The sequence below is a fragment of the Mastacembelus armatus genome, chromosome 10, assembly GCF_900324485.2.
Source record: "Mastacembelus armatus chromosome 10, fMasArm1.2, whole genome shotgun sequence".
In the NCBI taxonomy this organism is placed as follows: domain Eukaryota; kingdom Metazoa; phylum Chordata; class Actinopteri; order Synbranchiformes; family Mastacembelidae; genus Mastacembelus; species Mastacembelus armatus.
This window is the reverse complement of record NC_046642.1, coordinates 14,178,906-14,198,732: the sequence shown is the minus strand read 5'-3', so window position 1 is coordinate 14,198,732 and position 19,827 is coordinate 14,178,906. Positions and strand designations below refer to the sequence as shown.

The 19,827-nt window shown below is 42.2% G+C and overlaps 3 protein-coding genes across 18 annotated transcripts in view; 1 reads left to right on the top strand and 2 right to left on the bottom strand.

Moving 5' to 3' along the window:
- LOC113144400 (collagen alpha-1(XXIII) chain-like) overlaps positions 1-10,616 on the bottom strand; it is a 104,569-nt gene extending 93,953 nt beyond the window's left edge. For 5 of the 12 annotated variants that reach the window (XM_026330442.2, XM_026330436.2, XM_026330443.2 and 2 more), the window contains exons 1-2: positions 9,988-10,615; positions 9,427-9,496 (exon numbers count right to left, since the gene is read on the bottom strand). In XM_026330442.2, the coding sequence (XP_026186227.1) occupies positions 9,427-9,496; positions 9,988-10,281 (364 nt within the window). In that variant the 5' untranslated portion in view covers positions 10,282-10,615. Of the gene's footprint in view, positions 1-9,426; positions 9,497-9,987 lie in introns of all 12 variants that reach the window. The other 7 variants (XM_026330437.2, XM_026330435.2, XM_026330438.2 and 4 more) reach the window with 3 other exon arrangements.
- A 494-nt stretch (positions 10,617-11,110) lies between these two features.
- On the bottom strand, positions 11,111-17,738 carry LOC113144402 (dual specificity protein kinase CLK2-like). 5 transcript variants are annotated; one of them, XM_026330451.2, is made up of 14 exons: positions 17,593-17,738; positions 16,027-16,189; positions 14,841-15,060; positions 14,123-14,225; positions 13,766-13,832; positions 13,554-13,670; positions 13,262-13,428; positions 13,060-13,154; positions 12,825-12,954; positions 12,663-12,745; positions 12,500-12,579; positions 12,246-12,336; positions 11,719-11,879; positions 11,111-11,688 (listed from the first exon to the last, which is right to left on the bottom strand). In XM_026330451.2, the coding sequence occupies exons 2-14, from the start codon at positions 16,185-16,187 to the stop codon at positions 11,667-11,669; spliced, it is 1,497 nt and encodes a 498-aa protein (XP_026186236.1). In that variant the 5' UTR covers positions 16,188-16,189; positions 17,593-17,738; the 3' UTR covers positions 11,111-11,666. The 5 variants fall into 5 exon arrangements, with proteins under 5 accessions (XP_026186236.1, XP_026186232.1, XP_026186235.1 ...); XM_026330447.2 differs by having other exon boundaries at positions 11,111-11,879; XM_026330450.2 differs by having other exon boundaries at positions 11,111-11,879; positions 16,036-16,189.
- A 697-nt stretch (positions 17,739-18,435) lies between these two features.
- On the top strand, positions 18,436-19,482 carry tmem126a (transmembrane protein 126A). The gene has a single exon (XM_026330454.2). It carries the CDS (start codon positions 18,584-18,586, stop codon positions 19,199-19,201), a length of 618 nt encoding a protein of 205 aa, XP_026186239.1. The 5' UTR covers positions 18,436-18,583; the 3' UTR covers positions 19,202-19,482.
- Positions 19,483-19,827: the final 345 nt, after the last annotated feature.

Below are 19,827 nucleotides of genomic sequence, written 5' to 3'. Positions count from 1 at the left end.
CTCTGACAATCGATCCTGCTGCTGTCTACTCGTCCTCGTCTTTGTCCTTGTTCCAGATCACACAATCAGAAACACATGGATGTGAGAAAACACTGCATCTAAATAAACAAAAGCCAAAAAAGGACCTGATCTGTTCCAAAAGTACATTCCCGGGTGCATGGATTTAAGAAATATTATCAGCAAGTAAACCAATGACAGCACCATAAATTGTGTGTATGCATCTGTGTGCATGTCTAAGTGTGTGTTTGTGCACGTGTGTGTAAGAATCCATTGTTGCTGCTGCTTGTAAAACCACAGCAGCCCACTCCTGCTAGATGTATGTCAAAGCAGCAAGTCCTTAACTACTGCGTCACTTATCTTGTAGCAGACACACAAACAAACACAGGCCTGCACATAATCATTATATACGACATTCAGACACATCTGATGCTTCACCACCTTCAGGGTCTAATCCATCTAAACCCTAAAAATTTGCATTTGTGCTCAGACTGTCCAGAAAGACCAGATGTGCAAAGAAAGCAAGTATAGGAAATGAAAAATGGAGGAGAAAGGGGTTTGAATGCAGTCGGAGAGAAAACGAGAGAATGAGAGGAAAGAGAGATGGTGGACCTGATAGATTGTCCACATGTTCAACCCAGATATTCCTTGTGTAACCTGAGCCGACTGGACATCTGTGATATACTCTCCAGGCTCATAAAATGCACCCAGGACTCATTTTATTATGATTCTCGAGTGGAACAGCAAATATGCAGATAAGAGGTCTGTACAGAGGCCAGTGGATGGCATGCAGAAATGTGGGAGCATGCACACACATCCACACGAGGTGAGCCAACATGCAGGGCCGCACAAACACACACGGCAACAAGAAATCAAACGCACACAAACGTTTGCTCAATATGTAAAAAACAGATGGAAGGCTGATACAAAGTTTCAACATGTGCAGTATATTTCAATATACTGAGTCACCCCCCCCCCACCCCCCACATCTGTGCCTCCATCTGGCTCAGGCACTCAGACAGTGAGCAGCAGCGGCAGTGACACCGCTACACAGAAAATAAGTGTTTCCATTTAACGGCATCGTGTGATGGTGTGTGTCCACTCATTAACACTTCTTTAGCACCCATTACCGCAGTGTCACAGCACAATTGCTGGCACACATGAAGCCATATGTATGAATTAACACACACACACACACACACACACACACACACACACACACACACACACACACACACACACACACACACACACACACACACACACACACACACACACACACACACACACACACACACACACACAGATCTGACCTCTACTCATGCTTGGCTGATGAGCTGATCCAGTTAGACAGGGTAATTTTAGTGTAACATTATTATAATTATGTTCAGATATCCGCAACGGTTTGAAACGACTGCATGCAAAATTGTCAAATCAGTGTCGGAGAAACCTCAGCGAGTGAAATGACCCATTAAGGGCTTTGGCAGGCTCCTTCACACAGCATGAAGCTGATAGTCTAACTGCAGCCACTGCGGTTCACCATCAAGCCATAGATGTGTTACATACGACTGAAAACATGAGAACAAAACAACTGTACATCTTGGCTGCCCAACTCCTTCCATTTGAGGTTTTTAAACTTAATGAGTTGATTGTGTCTCTGTCTTGTTTTGACTCCCTCAAAATTGACCAAGAAACCTGACGACTTTTATTAAAAACAAATATATACCATTTGGGTTATTCTTTTCATTTCCTTATTCTATATTTAGTGGTCTACTAGTTAGTACATTTTCTGTCTCAGCAAAATTGAGCTGTCAGTAATCTCTTGATAGCTGTAAAGCCAGGAAATTGGCGTGTTGGATAGACACGCTCGAGGGCGCAGCCGCTTACCCTGTGAAAGTCCCTCTGCATCTCCTCATTATCTGTTTACAGTAGGTGTGATAACCATCTCCATCACCCCACCTCATTCCTGTCTGAACTCTGGGTTACTGTATACATACACCCGACCAGACTGACCCACCGTGGAGGTACAGCAGCCCCAGGCCATCCAGATCCCAGAGCCTGCATTAAACATTCACTTCTCCAATCATAAACAGAGACAAGGATGAGAAAAAGAGAGCTGTGTCACTGGGGTATGAAGTTAAGACACAAGGAGGAGAAAAAAAAAAAAAACAAGGGACAAGAAGAGAAAGATGCCTTTTGGAAAGGTTAAACAGAGAAACTGAGACACCTAAATACACACCCCTCCCCAAGTGGTGGTGTTAAGTTGTTGAGAGCTGTTCTACTTTCTACCAACATGTCCTTAAGTCCCCGTTATGACAGAATAACATGGAGCACTGATGCTGTTTGGCTTGTTCAAAGGCTCCAGGCCCAGTTTTATGAGCCCAGCTCTCATTAAAGAGGTGCTGGGCGAGTGACGAGCCTGTCGAGGGGCGTTTACACTAGGTAGGAGCATGTTTGACAGTTTAGACCATCTGGATCACACCTCCAATATCCTCCCTAGCGCTACATTGTTTGTTCATTCCACTCCATCTCTCGGAGGGATGCATGGATGGACAACAACCTCTGCTCCAACTCTGTCTCCCTGCATGTCTGGGTTCACATCCAGAGATTCTACCTGTCCAATAAATCCAGGTGTGCTCGTGTGAGCCGCGTCCTGCAGCTGCATTCAGCCTCATTCCTAATGGATTAACTGGACCATAAATGCCAAGAAAATGACTGATACTGTACAGAAAACCTATTTCTGTAGATCTTTATCCCTGCTGGGCAGCTTAAAGGATGACAGGACTGAAATAAAGCCATTTCTTTTTTTTTAAATAAACTTTGCAGGTTTGGCGGAGCGTTTAAGTGACAGTATTATTTTTCCTCTCTAAACACGATTTGAAATAGAGCACGATCAGGCTTTTTCAGCGCCAGATTCTTCCTACCCTGTAAATTCAGATAATTCATTAAGCAAGTCCAGGCACATACTGTTTTGCAGGGAGTGATCACTTGACCTCACACTGCTGTCAGCCAACTAGAGGCCACATGGTGGTGTTAAAGAGTTTTTTCTGCTACCCCATTAAAGGGCTATTCACCTTGTCACCTGCCACTTGTGATAATTTAAAAAAAAAAAAAAAAACAACATTATAATAGTTTCCACATTTGGCACTGTGTCTACTCAGCACTGCCCGTGAGCTCCCACTTGCTCTAAACCAGACCATGCTACCTGTGGTTCAAAATGTGACATCCCTGTCAAAATATTTTGCTACTGACTGTTTATTTGAGATTGGTCATTAAGGAAATCTGTTATAGTCCTGTCATATTTATTTTAGAGCTTATTTTTGGATGTTGTTTGAAATAAGAAGAAGAAGAAGAAGAAAAAAAAAGGTTTTATCATAGTTGTTTTTAGGAAGAAAAAAGGACAAGGAAAATCAAACAGACTCAAAAATACCTGTGGTGTTTGAAAATAGTTTCAGATGTGTTCCCTTTAAACTTGAACTTTACTCATTATCCTAATTTAGTACACCAAAAGACACAGCTAACAACAGTCAAACTTAAATATACATTAAATATGGTCTTTTTTTCTGCTGCTTACCTATTTTGTTACTAATTTGCTTGATTTGCTATGTGCATATAAAAATAATTACTAGAGAGAAAAAAAAGTCATGTAACCTTTCAAAGGACATGTGCTCAGTCAACGGATTGTGTGGCTCCACAAAGGCCATAAACGATTCTGCAGTGATGCTCTTAAATCAATCCAAGACTGAAGACGAATTACGTCGCTGTGGTTTAACACACCACTTGATACCTCTGATGCACACTGGTCTGCTGGAAACAATTGCTGTTTTGAAAACATGTGAATCAGACAAAGCATTATTGTATGAAAAGCAGCAAATCAGATGTTCTTCTATATCAGGTTTTGCTTTGATGCCATCTGGTTTTCAAATGATCGATATCTCAATTTGGAACCAATTGAGTGAAATGTTCTATATTTGAGCTGGTAAACACATTAACAATTAAATCTAACATTGTTGAGAATATGCTGGCATAGGTACTAAATTATAATTACACTGCTACACAACACATTCTGCTATTTCTGTCCAAGGGCATGAGAAATATCAGCCTTCATTCTCTGACATCTCTGGGCAAAAAGAATGAAGTAAATATGAACAGGTCTTTAATAGCTGTGGCTCAATAGTGGGCTCTTTTCGAAAACAACTATTTCCACTGCTCGCCAAGAGGGGATGACTTTCAATCTGCTGCTTAAATATGAGCACATGGATGCAAAATCTTTTAAATAAGTTATAATCCCTGTTTCCTCCTTCATCTGCTTTACATCATTTCCAGTTTTGTCCTGACCTAAATCAGCTCTGACAGCTAATATGATATTATGTCAATGCAATGCTTTCCATGAGTCTGTGTTCTAACTGCCATTATCATGACTTTGTTTCTGCTCTGCACATCCCAGGCTTCAGTGACTGACACCCAGGTCTTTGCTCCTCTGTACGTTCCTCGTGGGTCTTCATGGACCACCGAATGGCCCCCTGAGTCCAGCTATTTATTTTTTAAAAGGTAGAATGTCAGCCCCGTTGTTAAACAGTGCGGTTTCAAAAAGCTAACTTTAATAAGAAAGCTGATGAGAGATGGAGGGGTGCGGGGTCTGGATGTGGTCTGTGAGTGGGTGGGTGAGGCTGCATACTGTGTGTGTGTGTGTGTGTGTGTGTGTGTGTGTGTGTGTGTGTGTGTGTGTGTGTGTGTGTGTGTGTGTGCGCGCGCGCGTGCGCAAGTGATCAAGAAGAGCTGCGCACATACAGATGTATACACACCTGGAGCTGCTACACCAGCTATTTTTACTTTCCACATTAGCCTCATTATAACATTAAGTGTTTAGCAGGTGAAGATTTCCACATTAGGATTATAAATTACTAAAAACATAAAAGATTTTTTTTTTAAAATTGGACATGGAATTATAAATAAATGGTGCATCTCAATCGTGGAGAATGTAGTCATCCATCTGGAGGCACCTTTTGAACCCAAACCTCGAACCAACTAACACAGCATTTGACTTCAACAACACAGACACGACCATTTCCAAAGTAAATATCTCCGACTATCCAAGACACAGCATTCCCTTCTCCTTCTGCAAATAAACTGAGCACAGTCGAGCTTTCCAAGATAATCTTCCAAATAAGAACAAGATATCAAGAAGATTCACTCAAACTGTCCCTATCATGACAGTATCTGTAGTCTGTTATACAGTGGTATAGCCTCTTTCCACCCTTAAAGCTAAATCAAGACAAAGATGTGTAAACATGTCAAGTTAAATCGTTCTTCACAATAAAAAAGTGGATGAATTGGATGCAGGAGGAATTTTTTTTTCCTGAAGTACATCTTCATCTGGGACAGAAGAAAATTTACACTTCAGAAAAAAACACCAAACCGACTGTGGGCTCTGTGTAGTAGCAGAATTACAAGTATTTTGCATTTTAAAAACTGTATATTTTAACATTTCATTCCCCCTACAGCATAATATAATCAACTACCTGGATTTTCTGCCACAGGAGACCCAGATCTTAATAATGGACTTCATACACTATGAATTTAAAGCAATGCAGTCAGTCGCAACAAACTAAACCACACATGCCTGCAGACATCAAAACAAACACATATGCACGAACCACGATGGTGCAGGCACTCACACAAACAGAAACACATCGAATACAATGCAGCAAACACATACACACACAGAGCTAGCTTTGTGTTGCAGTCTAGCCTTTTAGTTTCATAGAGCCCAAAGCTATAGCAGAACTAATCCATGATGTATGAAAACAAATTTCCTGCATTTATTGTTTTAAAATGGTCATTAATGGATCTTTTATGGCCTATGTATTCTTCCTGTGGCAATAGATTGCACAGGTAGCTGCAAGCGTCCTGTCTGATTTATGATGGCTTTAAAAACAAAATGCAGCCCTAGGGGGTGTTGAAGGCATTGTGGGTCTCCGTTTCCTCAAAGTCAGACTTCGCCATTGCCTCCTCCAGGCGGGAAAGCAGGAAACAGGGCAGGGAAGGGAGGCCCACCAGCAAATGCCTCGTGGGCCTCACATAAGATGTTACACTGCATTTTTCAGCACAGTAACCATTACACTACAGCTGACTGGGAGTATAATATTAACCCACTACATATGTAGGAATTTAGAAAAGCAATAAATATAAATAACTGCAGAAAGCAGGCACAGAATTATAACAGAAAACGACGTAACAAATACATTTTAGTCGGTATGTGTAGACGTTAATTGGGCCAAGGAACCCCTGCTGTGAGCATGCCCCCCGAATTATATAAATATGCAGAAACACACATCTATGGGTGGCCTCTGTTCCCATTCAGTATGTTAAAGAGCTCTTATCTGATGGAAACTGATCTGACTGCACAGCCAGGGGTCTGGCCTCTTGGCCTCACATGCACTAACACAAAAAAACTTAGATGGCCTATACTGATTGAATGAGAGTCAATGCATCTGTGTTGAACCAAAATACATGATGTCAACAAGGGCTTGATGCAAAATATTAGAAAAACTGACCTGAAAAAAAATAACTACTTTTTTGTCCAACTCTCTAATGTAGATCTGCCATGTTAATATTTTCTAAGATCATTAGTCAGAAGAAAAAAATAAATAAAACATGCCTTGTTATTGCACTGCTTTAGGACCTTCTCTTGCTGCAGAATGGTGATTGCGTAATACTAATAGGCGTCTCTTCTTGACATTTAGTTTTGGGTTTGTGCCCAACTGTGGGCAGACTATGTGCCCCACTACCCAGGATCAGAACTGTTAAACAGCCATTAAATGCAAATTGCAGAGAGGACAACACACTCCCCCTACACAGGACACATACAGCAGCCACATGGTTCTAATTAGGCAATGCACCATAAAGATGTTGTGTTCAAGTATCAGTAATGAATCTGAGCGTACGTTGTGTGTTTCTGTGGAGGGAACAGGCGGGTGTTAATTGCTAACACCTGAAGCTTGTAAGCAGAGTTGGAGTCTGTGACAGAGTTTGCCCAGAGCAGGGGTAACCAACTCCGGACCTACTTGTTTTCTAACTATCCCTGCCCCTCCAGCTTCTGACTGACTGAACACACCTGATCCATGTGATCAGCAGTGGGTAGGGCAGGGATAGTTGGAAAACAAGCAGGGCAGCGGCACTCGAGGAACGTGGATTGCCCACCCCTGGCCTAGAGCGTTAACTGCTGGTCATACCGTGTCTATGTCTATATCTATAAGCATAAACATGTCCAATTTTCCTTTCATTACAAGCACAAGAGATAGATTTTCCCCCTGACAGAGCCAGGCGTGAAATACTATTTTTAGACAGTGTCTCTGCTACTTGAACAGTGACGAAAGTGGTTTTATTTATTTTATTTTTTTTTTAAATCAGAAGCTTGTCCTTCAGCCAGCAGTGTCAATGACAAATACAACATTATCACTTCAGTGCTGCTGCGGAAGTGCTGCCCCCTGTTGGGCCCCTGTCCCCATGCATGCTGAAAGGTGAGCACCCTGATGTGGAGAACATTGCCTGAATGGCAGAAATGCCACTCTTTCTATGTGGTAGTGTGTCTCTCACACACATACAGGCAGGAATACCTTGGCATATGACTGGTGGTGAGAGGTTCAGGTTTCAGGTGGCGAGAGTTGGAGCTAAAGGGAGAAGAGGGTCTCTGCTTACAGTGTCGACATTGAGAGAGGTGCCTCTGTCGGCCCCTCAAAGGCTCAGGGGCAGAAACTCAGACACGCACACATGTAAACCAAACACGCAGCCACATGGGACCATGACACGGAGTTGCAGACTGTGGTGCACCCTAACAAGGATGCAAATGAGATACACACATGCAGGCACAGAAGCAAAGCTCAGAGAAATGCAGAAAAAAACATTTCACATGAAGTAAATCACTTATTTTGGGAATATATCACCATACCCAGCTAATATACCTTCTCCAACACAAAGCACCAAGAAAAAAAAACCCTCTCCAAATCCAAAGTTTATCAGCTGAGACCCTTTAGAAATAAACACATCATGTGCAGAAATGTTAACCTATCCTTATTGAGCAATCTAATTGTCAAAATACATGTCCACAGGCATTTGGTGGCAGAATTAAACAAAAATAGTCTTTTGTTTTATGAAAACCCCCAAATTTAAAAAAGGACAGAAACTGAGAAGAGAGAACTTTAAATCACATAGGACTAGTTGTGGAGGGATTGTTAATCCAGTGCCAAAACCACTTTAGTGCACAGCGGTTCAGCCAAATTGACAGGGAAATTGGATGCAACATCTGATACGATAATATGATTTAATGGAGTAATTACATTAAAATTTACAAGCAGGGCAGCGCAGGCTCGTACTAATCAGGCAACTTTTACTAGGTATAAATTTCAGTGTCAGTCAGTCATACTTAATAAAAATTAATTGAATGCCGATGGTCAAACTGTAGCAAAGACCTACAACTTGCATTAACAGTAGCAGCGGCCTCAGATGTGCTGAATCCAGCTCAAACAATACTGACATCAACTTCACTGAACGGCCAGACAGAGGCAGTGAGCTATCTTTGCACAGCAGACTTCAGACTGGAAAACAGAATGTGTTGAAACCAGGCCAGAAATTCCACTTTTGAACGCTTTCACCTGTTTGAGTGTTGCAGGGCTATTCACACCCAGAGACAAAGACGCAACGAAACAAAGAAAGAAGAGCCAGGGAAGGAAATTCACACATCATCTCCAAATAAGCATCTTGAAAACGAAATATGAAATACTAAGAGCTGAAAATGTTATCTTATCACATGTTAATATCTCATTGTTTCTTCAGAAACAATGGCAAGTTAAAAATAAAACAAAAACACCCTATTGCTGAGTATGAAAGGGTTTCTTCTATTCATAAAACACAACATGCCATTTCATAAGTGAGGTAAAATCAGCACCGGTCAATGGGTCACACCCATTGATTAAAATAAATGAAATCCCACTTTTCTGTAATTCACAGGCACAAGGGATCACGAGCCCTGTAATGAACACCACAAGCCAAATGTGGCAGATCTCGGCACATGGCTGCTCCATCTACAGTACCATCTACAGTACCCCCCCCCACACACACACACCCCACTGAGACAGAGCTGTAGGCTGGTCATCCCAAGCCCACTGATCTAGTGTTGAGCCCTGCTGTCACAGTATGGGCCCTGCACAGGCTCAGGATCCATAATCCCCCCACACAGAAAAACACACACACACATTCTCTCAGTGGGGTTGCCAACAGCTTCAGAGGCAGGCAGACAATCAGGTTTCACCAGCAGCCGGTCAAGTTTAGACCGTGTTTTAGCTGAGATAGGACGCTGACTTCTAGTGTCCTTGTTTTGTTTATGTGTTTGGGTGAGTAGCAGAAATCGTACTAATGCCACAAAGATACCTGGAGGACAGGAGCACTCTGGGCCGACATCCCTAGCTGTCCTCATTTTCGGCATCAGCACCACCACTTTCTGTGAAGACAAAGAGCAGGTTGCAGTGTAAGATCAGAATCCCAGTCCTCAGTTCACATGAATCCTGGCATTTTTCAATGGACAGACATGAATAAAATCATTAGCCAGTAGGAAAGAAAAAAAAACATAGATTGGAATGATATGAAAATGAGATCAATGAGTGCCAATAACTATTAAGATCAGAATCTTTCTCCCATCACACGGAGTAAAAGGAGTTTCCTCAAATTCTTTCCACTGTGATTAAATTATAGCTTTGCCTCCATGATCAGTGGTTATGTCACCCAATAAAGAGCTTTAACTGCAAACTAACTGACCAGCTGCATGTATGTTTGATCCCTAAAGGTGCAGGTCTGAGGGGGGATCTGTGTGTTTGCAGATGTTAGATGTTACTCCGCACAGCAGTGGCTCTCTCAGAGGCTGACAAGCACAACACGTGTATTTATCAACATTTACTTCTAATTAAATCCACAAACTGGCGACGAGCAGCCTACCTCTTCTACGAGCTTCCCTATTGAGGATCTCAGCTCTGGAATTAGGGTCCCATCCTGGTTTAGAAAAGCCCTGTGCGGCGGGTGGAACACGGAAGCTTTGTCCACCTCCATCTGCAGTCGGTTCTCCAGCTGGAAGGTCTTGAAGCTCATCAGGAGACACACGGTGATGGAGCTCAGGGACATCAAGAGGCACAGAGCGACGGGGAAACCCGGCAGCCACCGCTGGACCACAGACTTGGGGGCACAGTGGCACCCAGGCTTCCTTTCCCCGACAGAGTTGCTGGCTGTATCCATGCTGAAATCCTGCTTCAGAGCTCTTCTCAGGACGAGATGACCAGAATAACCGGGTCTGTTTACGTATCTCTGCACCAAACTGTTGTAAACAGGATCTGTGGATTAACTAAGCGAAGTCACAACACCGGCATCGAGCAACGGCTTCACGCCAGGCACAGATGAGAGCAATGTGGATGCCGACCCAGGGAAGAGGCGCCTCCTGACTGGTTGTTGTTCGCTGGCCGAGAATATCCTACATCAATGTGCGAGCGGAGCCAACTACGATGAGTCCGATTGTTTGCCTCCCTAAAAGTTGCACTTTCAACTGGCTGAGGTGCGCCCGCCCTGCGGACCACGTGGGTGGCTGCAGATTGACAGCTGAGCGAGGACGACTACTGATCACTGAACCTCAGGCCATGACGGTAAAGTCTGCAGATCACACTCTTTATTTTTATCACAATTTTTCCGAGCGCAATGTAGTGAAAGTTACAAGACCTCGAGCTTTGATAAAGCATAGAATAACTTGGGTCACTTTAAAACTTGCAACCAGTTTTTTCTTTTTATTTTTTAAGCTGTACCGCAGCATGTTTTGAGTAAAAGACGCACAATTTATATACATATATTCTTGTTTTCCTTCACTTTAATAAAGCCCGACTTCGGGCTACAAACCTAAAACTGTATATTTTTTGGCTCTAAGTCCAAAGCACCTTGTTAATTCAGTGCGCACTTTTTGGAGCAGTAACAAAAAGCTCTTTGCTGCCACCCTGCGGTTTGACGCAGCTGCTGCACCAAAATTTAACACTATACATCTCGATCACTGTTACTGAACACAACTGGTGTCAACACGAGGTACCGATCATCTGTTCACGTTTATTGAGAAAATTTACACAATGCTGCAAAAGTTACATAACCAGTCACTCAAAAACGTCTTCATCTTAAATTCTATGTACAATGATTTATTTCCTGCCCTCAATAGCTTTTTACATCTAATTATTATTGGTGTGACTGATGCAGTGTAATTTCTCAATATGTTACATAACCCATCACCGCCCTGACAATGCGCACAGAATATGGACAGAACTGGATAAATTATGACTTTAAAAAAAAAAAAGAAAGCTTTAACTTTACCAGAAGCTACTATTTAAATTACAATGGCAAATAAATAGAAATCACCTGGGGAGTTTAATAACAAAACATTTCCAATGAAAACATGACTTGTAGATGCATGAGATTAAGAAACACAGTTGGTCAGAGACAGGACACAGCAAAGCGGGGCAGTGGACTGATACAGTCAGCTAAGGTACACCTCTCCTGGAGAGGTAGATGTAGACGACGCTGGCTCAGAGCACCAGGACAAAAGCTGTCTTAAGACAGCCAGGCCCTGACCAAGGTCACAGGTCAGAAATTCAGTCTTTTCTACTGCTGCTGTTGCTGCTGCTTCTGCTTCTACTGCTGCTGCTTTTGTTGCTTTTGCTGCTGCTGCTCTTATAGTAGCATGAGAAAAATGGGTGGTGAAGGGCTTGGTCCAGAGAGATGCGCTTAGCTGGGTCATACTCCATCATCTTCTCAATCAGGTCAAACAACTGCAGGTGATCTTCACTCTTAGACACCATGTAATGCTGGTGGAAAAAGAACAATTGTCCGTCAGTCTCATGACGTATTTGTCAGGATTAAATCCCCTCTTTAAATACAGACACACACACAATGTGTTGAGCCCAGTTTGATGTAAAGAATGGTTGTGGGACACAGCAAGTGGCATCCATCAACTTCAAAGCCGTCTTGTACATGGACTCGGGGACCTTGTACAGCAAATGAAGAGAACTGTCCCAGCTTTTGTATTGCAGACTATGTACAGTGTTTTAAATCTGAGCCAATCTGGACTGACTCCTGGAGTGCTGTGCTAGCTAATGTGATAAAGCTGTTGGAAAGTGTACAAGTTTGATAAAAATAACATTTTGTTTTGCATACAGAGGAACTCCTTTTACCTTGAGGGGTTTGCAGTGTTTCCTGACGTATCTTCCAGCTGAGCTGTGGACATCCCAGTCCAGCCTGCATCGGTGAATATACCGCTGTTTCCTACACAACACACGATAATTATTAAAAATAATATGACCACTCGATTAACTCCCTCTGGTGCTTACATTAGGGGGAGTCATAATAAACTGCTGAATTATATCCAATTCTTCCATAAATACTGTTTACAGTGGGAACTGAAACAGATCTGTCAGTGACCCCTTACCTGGTTTTCTGCAGGAGGTCTGTTGGGATTGGGCCCAGAACTCTCTCCATCATAGCAAGGTGCTCTTTACTGTCATGCGTCTGAATAAGAGATAAGCCATCTTAATAAATGCTACAGTATTTTTCAAGAGTGTTGTTTAATTATACCTTCTACTGTCACTTACCTGGAAGAGGGTAGATCCAAGGTAGTACTCAATCAGTATACAGCCTACACTCCAGACATCACAGGAATGGTCCCAGCCCAGATCTGAAAGATATAATTGAAATAAGTCAGCACAGAAAGATCCATCTAAGGTTTTTTTGCAGTGCTTCAAGACACCACTTACCTAAAATGACTTCGGGAGCGCGATAGTGACGTGTCGACACCACAGAGGTATGATGCTCGTGTTCATATGTGGCGTTTCCGAAGTCCACAATTTTTACATCTGGATTCTTCAATGTTCGCTCATCCCGTTTCTGAGGATAAAAACACAGTCAGGCTACACATACAGCTGCTGGCAACAGTAGTTGTCAATAGTTCAGCAGGTGTGATTTTGCTAGGTAAATATTTAAGGCACTTACCATTTCAGGGTTGTATTTCAAATCATAATCTGAATCAATGAATAGAATATTCTCAGGCTTCAGATCTGTGTGAGTCAGCTTGTTCTTATGCAGAACTGGGGGAAAAGCGGGAAAGAAAAAAAAACAAAAAAAACAGTTTAAACCTAAACTCTTTTTTTGGAAGCATACTATTTTCTGTGCATGTATATGTAGTAATACTTACATCGCACCGCACGGATGATCTGGTATGCCATGTGCCTGATTTGTTCGATGGGGAACGGCTGGAAGTTGTTCTCCTTGAGGAAATCATAGGTGCTGAGGCCAAGCAGTTCAAAGGCAATACAAATGTGGCCATGATAGTCAAACCAGTCCAGCATGTGCACACAAGCACTAAAGGGGCAGAGGTGAGAGTAAGGGTATAGTAAATGTGACACTTTTCTTGCATTGCAAACCTATTTTCATATAAGAACCACGAGGTGGTCTTGCTTGTATTAAGTTACTATGGACTGACTTACTATCTTCTGTCAGAGTCGAGGGACTTCAGCTGTTTAAGCACCTCTACCTCAGATAGAGCTGCCTCGCGGTAGCGGACTATGTTTTTTATGATCTTCAGAGCTACTCGAGCTCCATTGCTGGAAACAAAATATACATATTTTTACTATCAATTGAAGGATGAAGATAACAGAAAACAGTGATCAATAAGGAATATTTCCCAAGTCATACTTACTTAGAGTGATCAATGCATTCAACAACCTTCCCAAAGGCACCCTCTCCTAGAGTACACACAATCTCATCTACAGAAAATAAAGAGTTGAAGTTAGACACACAGCACTGATAAAGTGAAACACTGCCGTTTGGCTGGTTCACTGCCTCATGTTACAGGGCTCTGTTTAGCTACACTATTATAAAAAGCTTCTGAACACTGGCATACAACTCAATGCTTAATATGTTACACTGACAAAGCACAAAATTTAAGTCTACTGGCCCAAATTCTTCAGCCTCTAATTAATGTTTGGAAATAAACACCAGAAAAGAGAGAGAGAAAGTGTGAACAGTAGAAAAAAAAAAGGTATATATTCTATACATCTCGCTCTCAGCATGTCTCCACTGTGATAGATGAGGTGACCCTCGTCATCATCCTCAACACTCCTGGATCTTTTCCTGCTCCTGCGGTGATGGCTCCTCCTCTGCACCGGAACCGCCGCAATCCGCCATCACATCAATAACCCATCAGTCAGCCAGCACCAGGCCACCACAATGCGACACCGTCATTCATTCAACCAGGCCAAGGGGGGGAGGTGTAGGGGTGGATAGATTCGGCCCGTTCAGTAACACCGCCAGGCGAATGGACGGAAGGACGGAGCAGCAAATTCAAATTCAGCCCCGTCAGAGAAATTGGGCGCCAGCCACCACATAGTGTGTGTTACAGAAGAAAAACATGGCAACAAGATTTTCAGATGAGAGACTTTCTCAGAGTAGTACAGACAAAACTAGAACTTGATTGATGACAGTCTTTCTACATGTAGTTCTTTGTAACTCCTTACTATCACGTCCCATAAATGCCCACTAAGATTTCATCCCAAATACTGGATCCACTTTGTCTTGCACATCTATACACTCAAAAGCCCTTAGTTCCTGAGCCCCCAAGTCTCCTACTTGTCACAATTGGAAATTATACCTAATGGTGATGATGTCACACACACAGCAATAAAGAGATGGGTGTTAAACACCAGTGATAAAGACCCTTTCGATTTGGTGGTGTAGATGGGGAGGGGGTGGAGGGGAGAAGGATGCTTTCCTACCGAGGGGGACCTGTGACGAGAGTGGCTTCGTCTTTGCCTTCTGTCTCGGTGCCGGCGGCTGCTTCGACCACTGCGCCCTGACGACTTGCTGTAATGGTGCCAGTCACGGTCTCTATCCTTGCAGGCGCCTTCAAGACTGTCCTCTTCATAGGCCATGTCTAAACTGTTCCCTTCCCGGTAGTCCAGAGTCTGGTTCAAACTACGAGTCTCCAAATAATGTCTGCAAGTCAAACAAAACAGGACACACAAGTCAAAAACAAGCATGAGAACATGTACATCAGATGAGAGTTCAGTTCCTCTACTGCACTGGTCAAGCTTTAAATTGAAGACTGGATATGACAGTGCTAATGGTCCGCCTCCTGCTTGACACACTATCCTGTGACCCTTTTATATAACATATGGAATTAGCAACATACTGATTTACATACAAACATCTGTTCAATGAAAGGTGGCCAAAACCATTTTATTAACAGATTGTAGCTGTGCAAATAGTACTTTTATAAAAGATTAACTCAGTTAACAGCATGGTGCTATTTGTGCCAACATGAAATGTAGAGATCTAAAATTTCAAGGGAAATATGTATATTCTTACATTTAAAATTAACTATTAGCCTCCAAGAATATTGCTCAGAAAGTTACTAATGTTTGCTCTCAAAGGCTGTGTTCACTCAGACCAATTCCAATCACTTCAAACGTAGCCAGGGCACATTAACACGCAAGCATCTAAAAACAGGCCAAGAAAGTAGTGAGGCCCTAGCACCCTGATGGTGTCAGTTGTCTTCCAAGAAAAAGCCTGCCTCTCTACAGAAATAAAATTAGAGCAGATGTGGAAATATGTAAGCCTATAGGCCATCATATTCCCACAAACAGCTAGAATTGCTAAACATTGCAAATAACTTTAGCATATTCTGTTTCTGCTTTAGCCACAGTCCAGCATTTTGCCCAGCAGGCTGTGTAAAGCCAATGTTTCAAAATACTGTTTAAAATGTACTGAAGTGTTGTGAAGATCAGAAATTGGTATTTGCAGTTAACATATGGCACCACCATTTTTAATATTTAAATTGATCTCAATAATTGCATCCAATTGATGAACTCAGATTGAATGTGTACCTTAAAAACTTAAATATCTAAAAAAGGTTTTTAACTGTGATCAGGCAAAAATACACAAAACCAGATAAGCATTTACCCCTCATACGTCTTTTGGTGACGGTGGGTTCTCCTGGACTTATTTTCTCTTTCGCTGCTGTGCGAATCTCGTTTCTTTCGCTTACGACACTCCATTCTCTCTTCCCAGCTATACTCATCAAGCCAGACGCCTGGGGAGCGCATTCGCTTTGAGTGGCGCATCTCTAAAACATGGAGAGACAAGTTAAAATAACATTACCTGAAATTCCACTTCACCCTACGAGACGCTTTGACGATTTCTTATGAAAAAAAAAAAAAAAAATCACACTTTTGAACACATTAGGATTTAATACTTGAAATATCTGCATTGTGGAGTTTTGTACAGTCAATCCACACTATCTGAAAATGTTACCTTGGACTCTGAGAAAACATTATGGATATATTCAACTTTAAAACAACAAAAAAAAAATTATAAAACGAATCACTCAAGAACATGATCAGCAACATAAACACATTGCCAATGTTGCATTTGCAGTCCCTGGAAAACAGTAGCAGCAAAAGTTGTTTCTGGGCCCTATCTTAACAAACCTCCCGTTAAACAACCTCTTTCCGCATGGGGGGAAAAATGCCAACGGACAGACGCCGAAGTGCGGGCTGACTACGCGACGGACAAACTACTGAGAAATCTTGACGGATTAAAGCGAAATGTAAACATTTTTGCTATTGAATGTCGTGCAGAAGTGACGTAACGTTAACTATACCAGCCACCCGCCAGCTTACGGCACCGCAACGTACTGCTGGGGTGAATGCGAAGAGAAGAGGCCCTTAAGGTCTGAAGTTCTCGGGTCTGTTACTCGGTGGGTAGCTCCCAGAGCGGATTCACTAGAACTGCTTGGCCTAACAGCGCCGAAAAATGACAGATATGATAGTCGATCAATCTATCCGTCAATCTATCAGCAAATAAATTCTCATACTTGTCCACTAGACACAAGGAATTTTGGACAAGGAAAAAACGCTAACAAGCTTAAAGTTGTATTTTTGTGCTTACGTAACTAACATTGTTCGACGTTTTCGCAAAGGCCCAACGTTAACGTCACGTCACGTTAACGTTGGGCCTTTAACGACCAGACATCGTCCAAATCCACTAACGTATTTACGTTGATTTCGAGTTACACTTTATAACGCGATTATCTGTGCCCGATTGTATTGAATCAAATCGCTAGAAGTGAACAGATAAAACAAGAAATCCTTGAATTCGTCGAGGCCCATGTAGCGTCGAGGACATTACGTTAACCATTAAGCCACCCAAACGACATTGACGTTTCCGTAACTTATGCTAGGTTAAATAACAGACATGCCAGTGTAAATGTCGATGTTGTAGGTGGTGAATCCCCCCGTTAAAAAAAAAAAAAAAAAAAAATCAACCCAATTTCCCTACTTTCAAAATCCGGAAAATTATATTCTCATAACCAGCCACAGCTAATTCGCCGGACTGGCATTTGACGTGTGGGCGAGACGTCGAAAATCGGAAAAGCTAACTTGCTAACATTAGCTAACATTAAGAAGACTGTTTTAAACTGTAAATTACACAAAATAACGGTGGGTGAAGTTCAAGTAATGCTCTGACCTTCCTTTAACAATTATGAGCTCTGAAACCACAGATTTGATGGCTGTTTGGAAAAAACACGAACAAAGAAACCGAAGAATGCGTCTTCAAAGATGGCGAGCTTCCCTGGAATCCGACAGAACATTCTAAAACGAATTCCCTGACGTAACAACGACAACTGACCACGCCCACATATGTAAATATTAGGGTTTTATTGTCCTGAGTTTCGTCTTACAGGTACAGTCAGCGGCCAAGGATACCATGCACTAATATTCATTTAAGTCTGACCATGTTAAAATAATTTACAGTTGAAGCTGTCAGTAAAACCCACCCATCTTTTCTATACACTTATCTTTTTGAGGGCATGGATGTTCGACGGTCCTGGTGGGGATGGAGCCCCAGGAATATTTAAAGATCAATTCATTTCCAACTACATTCATTCATTAATTTATTTATTTATTTATTGTGACATATAAAACTAAAAACTAAAATAGCTACAAAGCTATCTGTAGATATTTTATATTGCCATGTTCGGATTATCTTTTGATTAATTCTGGTTTTGAGTCCCATTAACATCTTCATTATGTTCCTGCAGGTTTTCACTGGACCCTCTGTTTTATATTTGCTGTTTAGTAGCCTGCGCTTTGAATATATTATTTGTTTACTATTTTAGTTAAACTAATATTGAGACTGTCTACCCATGCCGTAAAAATGAATGCAAACAATAATCAGAAATGTTTCTGACCTGACGTTGCGCTGAGAAAACATTTGAGTCAATGATATGAAACAGCTCATTATAATGTCAGATTAGGGCGTTATGTTAGTGGCCTCAGAGTTGTACCTGAAAGCCCTCACTCAGGGCAATAAAACCATATACTTTGAATTGTGGGTAAGACATGTCTGCGTCCTGTCTTCGTTTAAAGGACTATCTTAACTAAATGTGGTAATCGAGTAAATTTGGACCACAGGCTACAAAACAGTGGAATATATTGAGTTTAACTTCACTTCTAAGATGTCAGAAAACACCCAGACGGACAGGGTCTCTGGAAATGCGCTCACGAGAGAAGTGATTGCTGAAATGCTGCTGAAGAATTTCGAAAAGCTGCCTGACATTGATCGGAAACTCTTCACCTACGGACCCTTGTATCTGGGAGGGAACGCCGGCTTGGCAGGACTGATATCCAACAGCTTGTACCGCAGAGCTCTGAACATCAGACAGGCGCCCATCGCCTCCAGCCTGCCCATGGCTGTGCTGCCTTTCCTGACCACAGCTGCTCTGTACAGCGCGGCGGTGTCCGCTCCCCTGCTCTCCGGCGACCTCAACTGTCCCACGTGTGCCATGATGCGGGGTGCGCTTGTCGGTGTGATCGGCGGGGCTGTGTACCCCGCACTCCTGGCCTTACCTGTCAATATTGGCCTTGCATCCAGGTACAACACAGCACCGATGCCAGAAAAAGGCAATCTGATCCGGTACTCGGTGGACCTTTCCAGACCGATCTGGAGGAAAATGAGGGCGGTAGTGCTGCTCCAGGCTTTCTTCGGCACCTACCTGAGCTCCAGGCACTCGGAAGGTTACAACAAACTGGCCCAGATAACATTTGGCCCAGGTGCAGAGGACCTCAGCGACTGAAACATACTTGAACTTTATTGAGATAAACACGTTCTTCTGTACTGAGCTGCCATCATTTCACTTGGAGTGTGTCTGAGACCTTAGAAATAAAACTAAAGGTGGAGCACTTTCCTCAGATTCACTGCATGTAAAGAACTGTAGGCTATATAAAAATATCCCTTTGCTTTTTCATGCATTTTAAGATAATTTACTAAAATGTAAAAGTTTTTCACGAGCTGAAACAAAATATCAGTCATCTTTAGAAAAATGTATGGAAATTAAAAGTGAAACGATGTCAGACATTTGCTTCTTCACACCTTTCAAATGAGCTTTTCTCCGATTTATAACATTGGCTCAAAAGACGATGGGCTCTAGGAAGCTGTGTTGTGAAATTTCCAGTATTTTGTGATATATTATAGACAAAAACTAACCTGTTAATGAATGAAAATGAGTGTAAGACAGTGTTTAATATGGGTTTGTAGTTGGCTGTTTTGAGGGTCTCATGAATTTGTCTTTGGTGTTTCACCTTTGAGTTATGTCTGGACTGCAAGTTAAATCTTGTCACAGCTATTGGGCATTTTGTTTTTATCCAGACACTTAAAAATATCCATATGCAAAGGAGATAGTGGTTGTAAATCATTAAAATA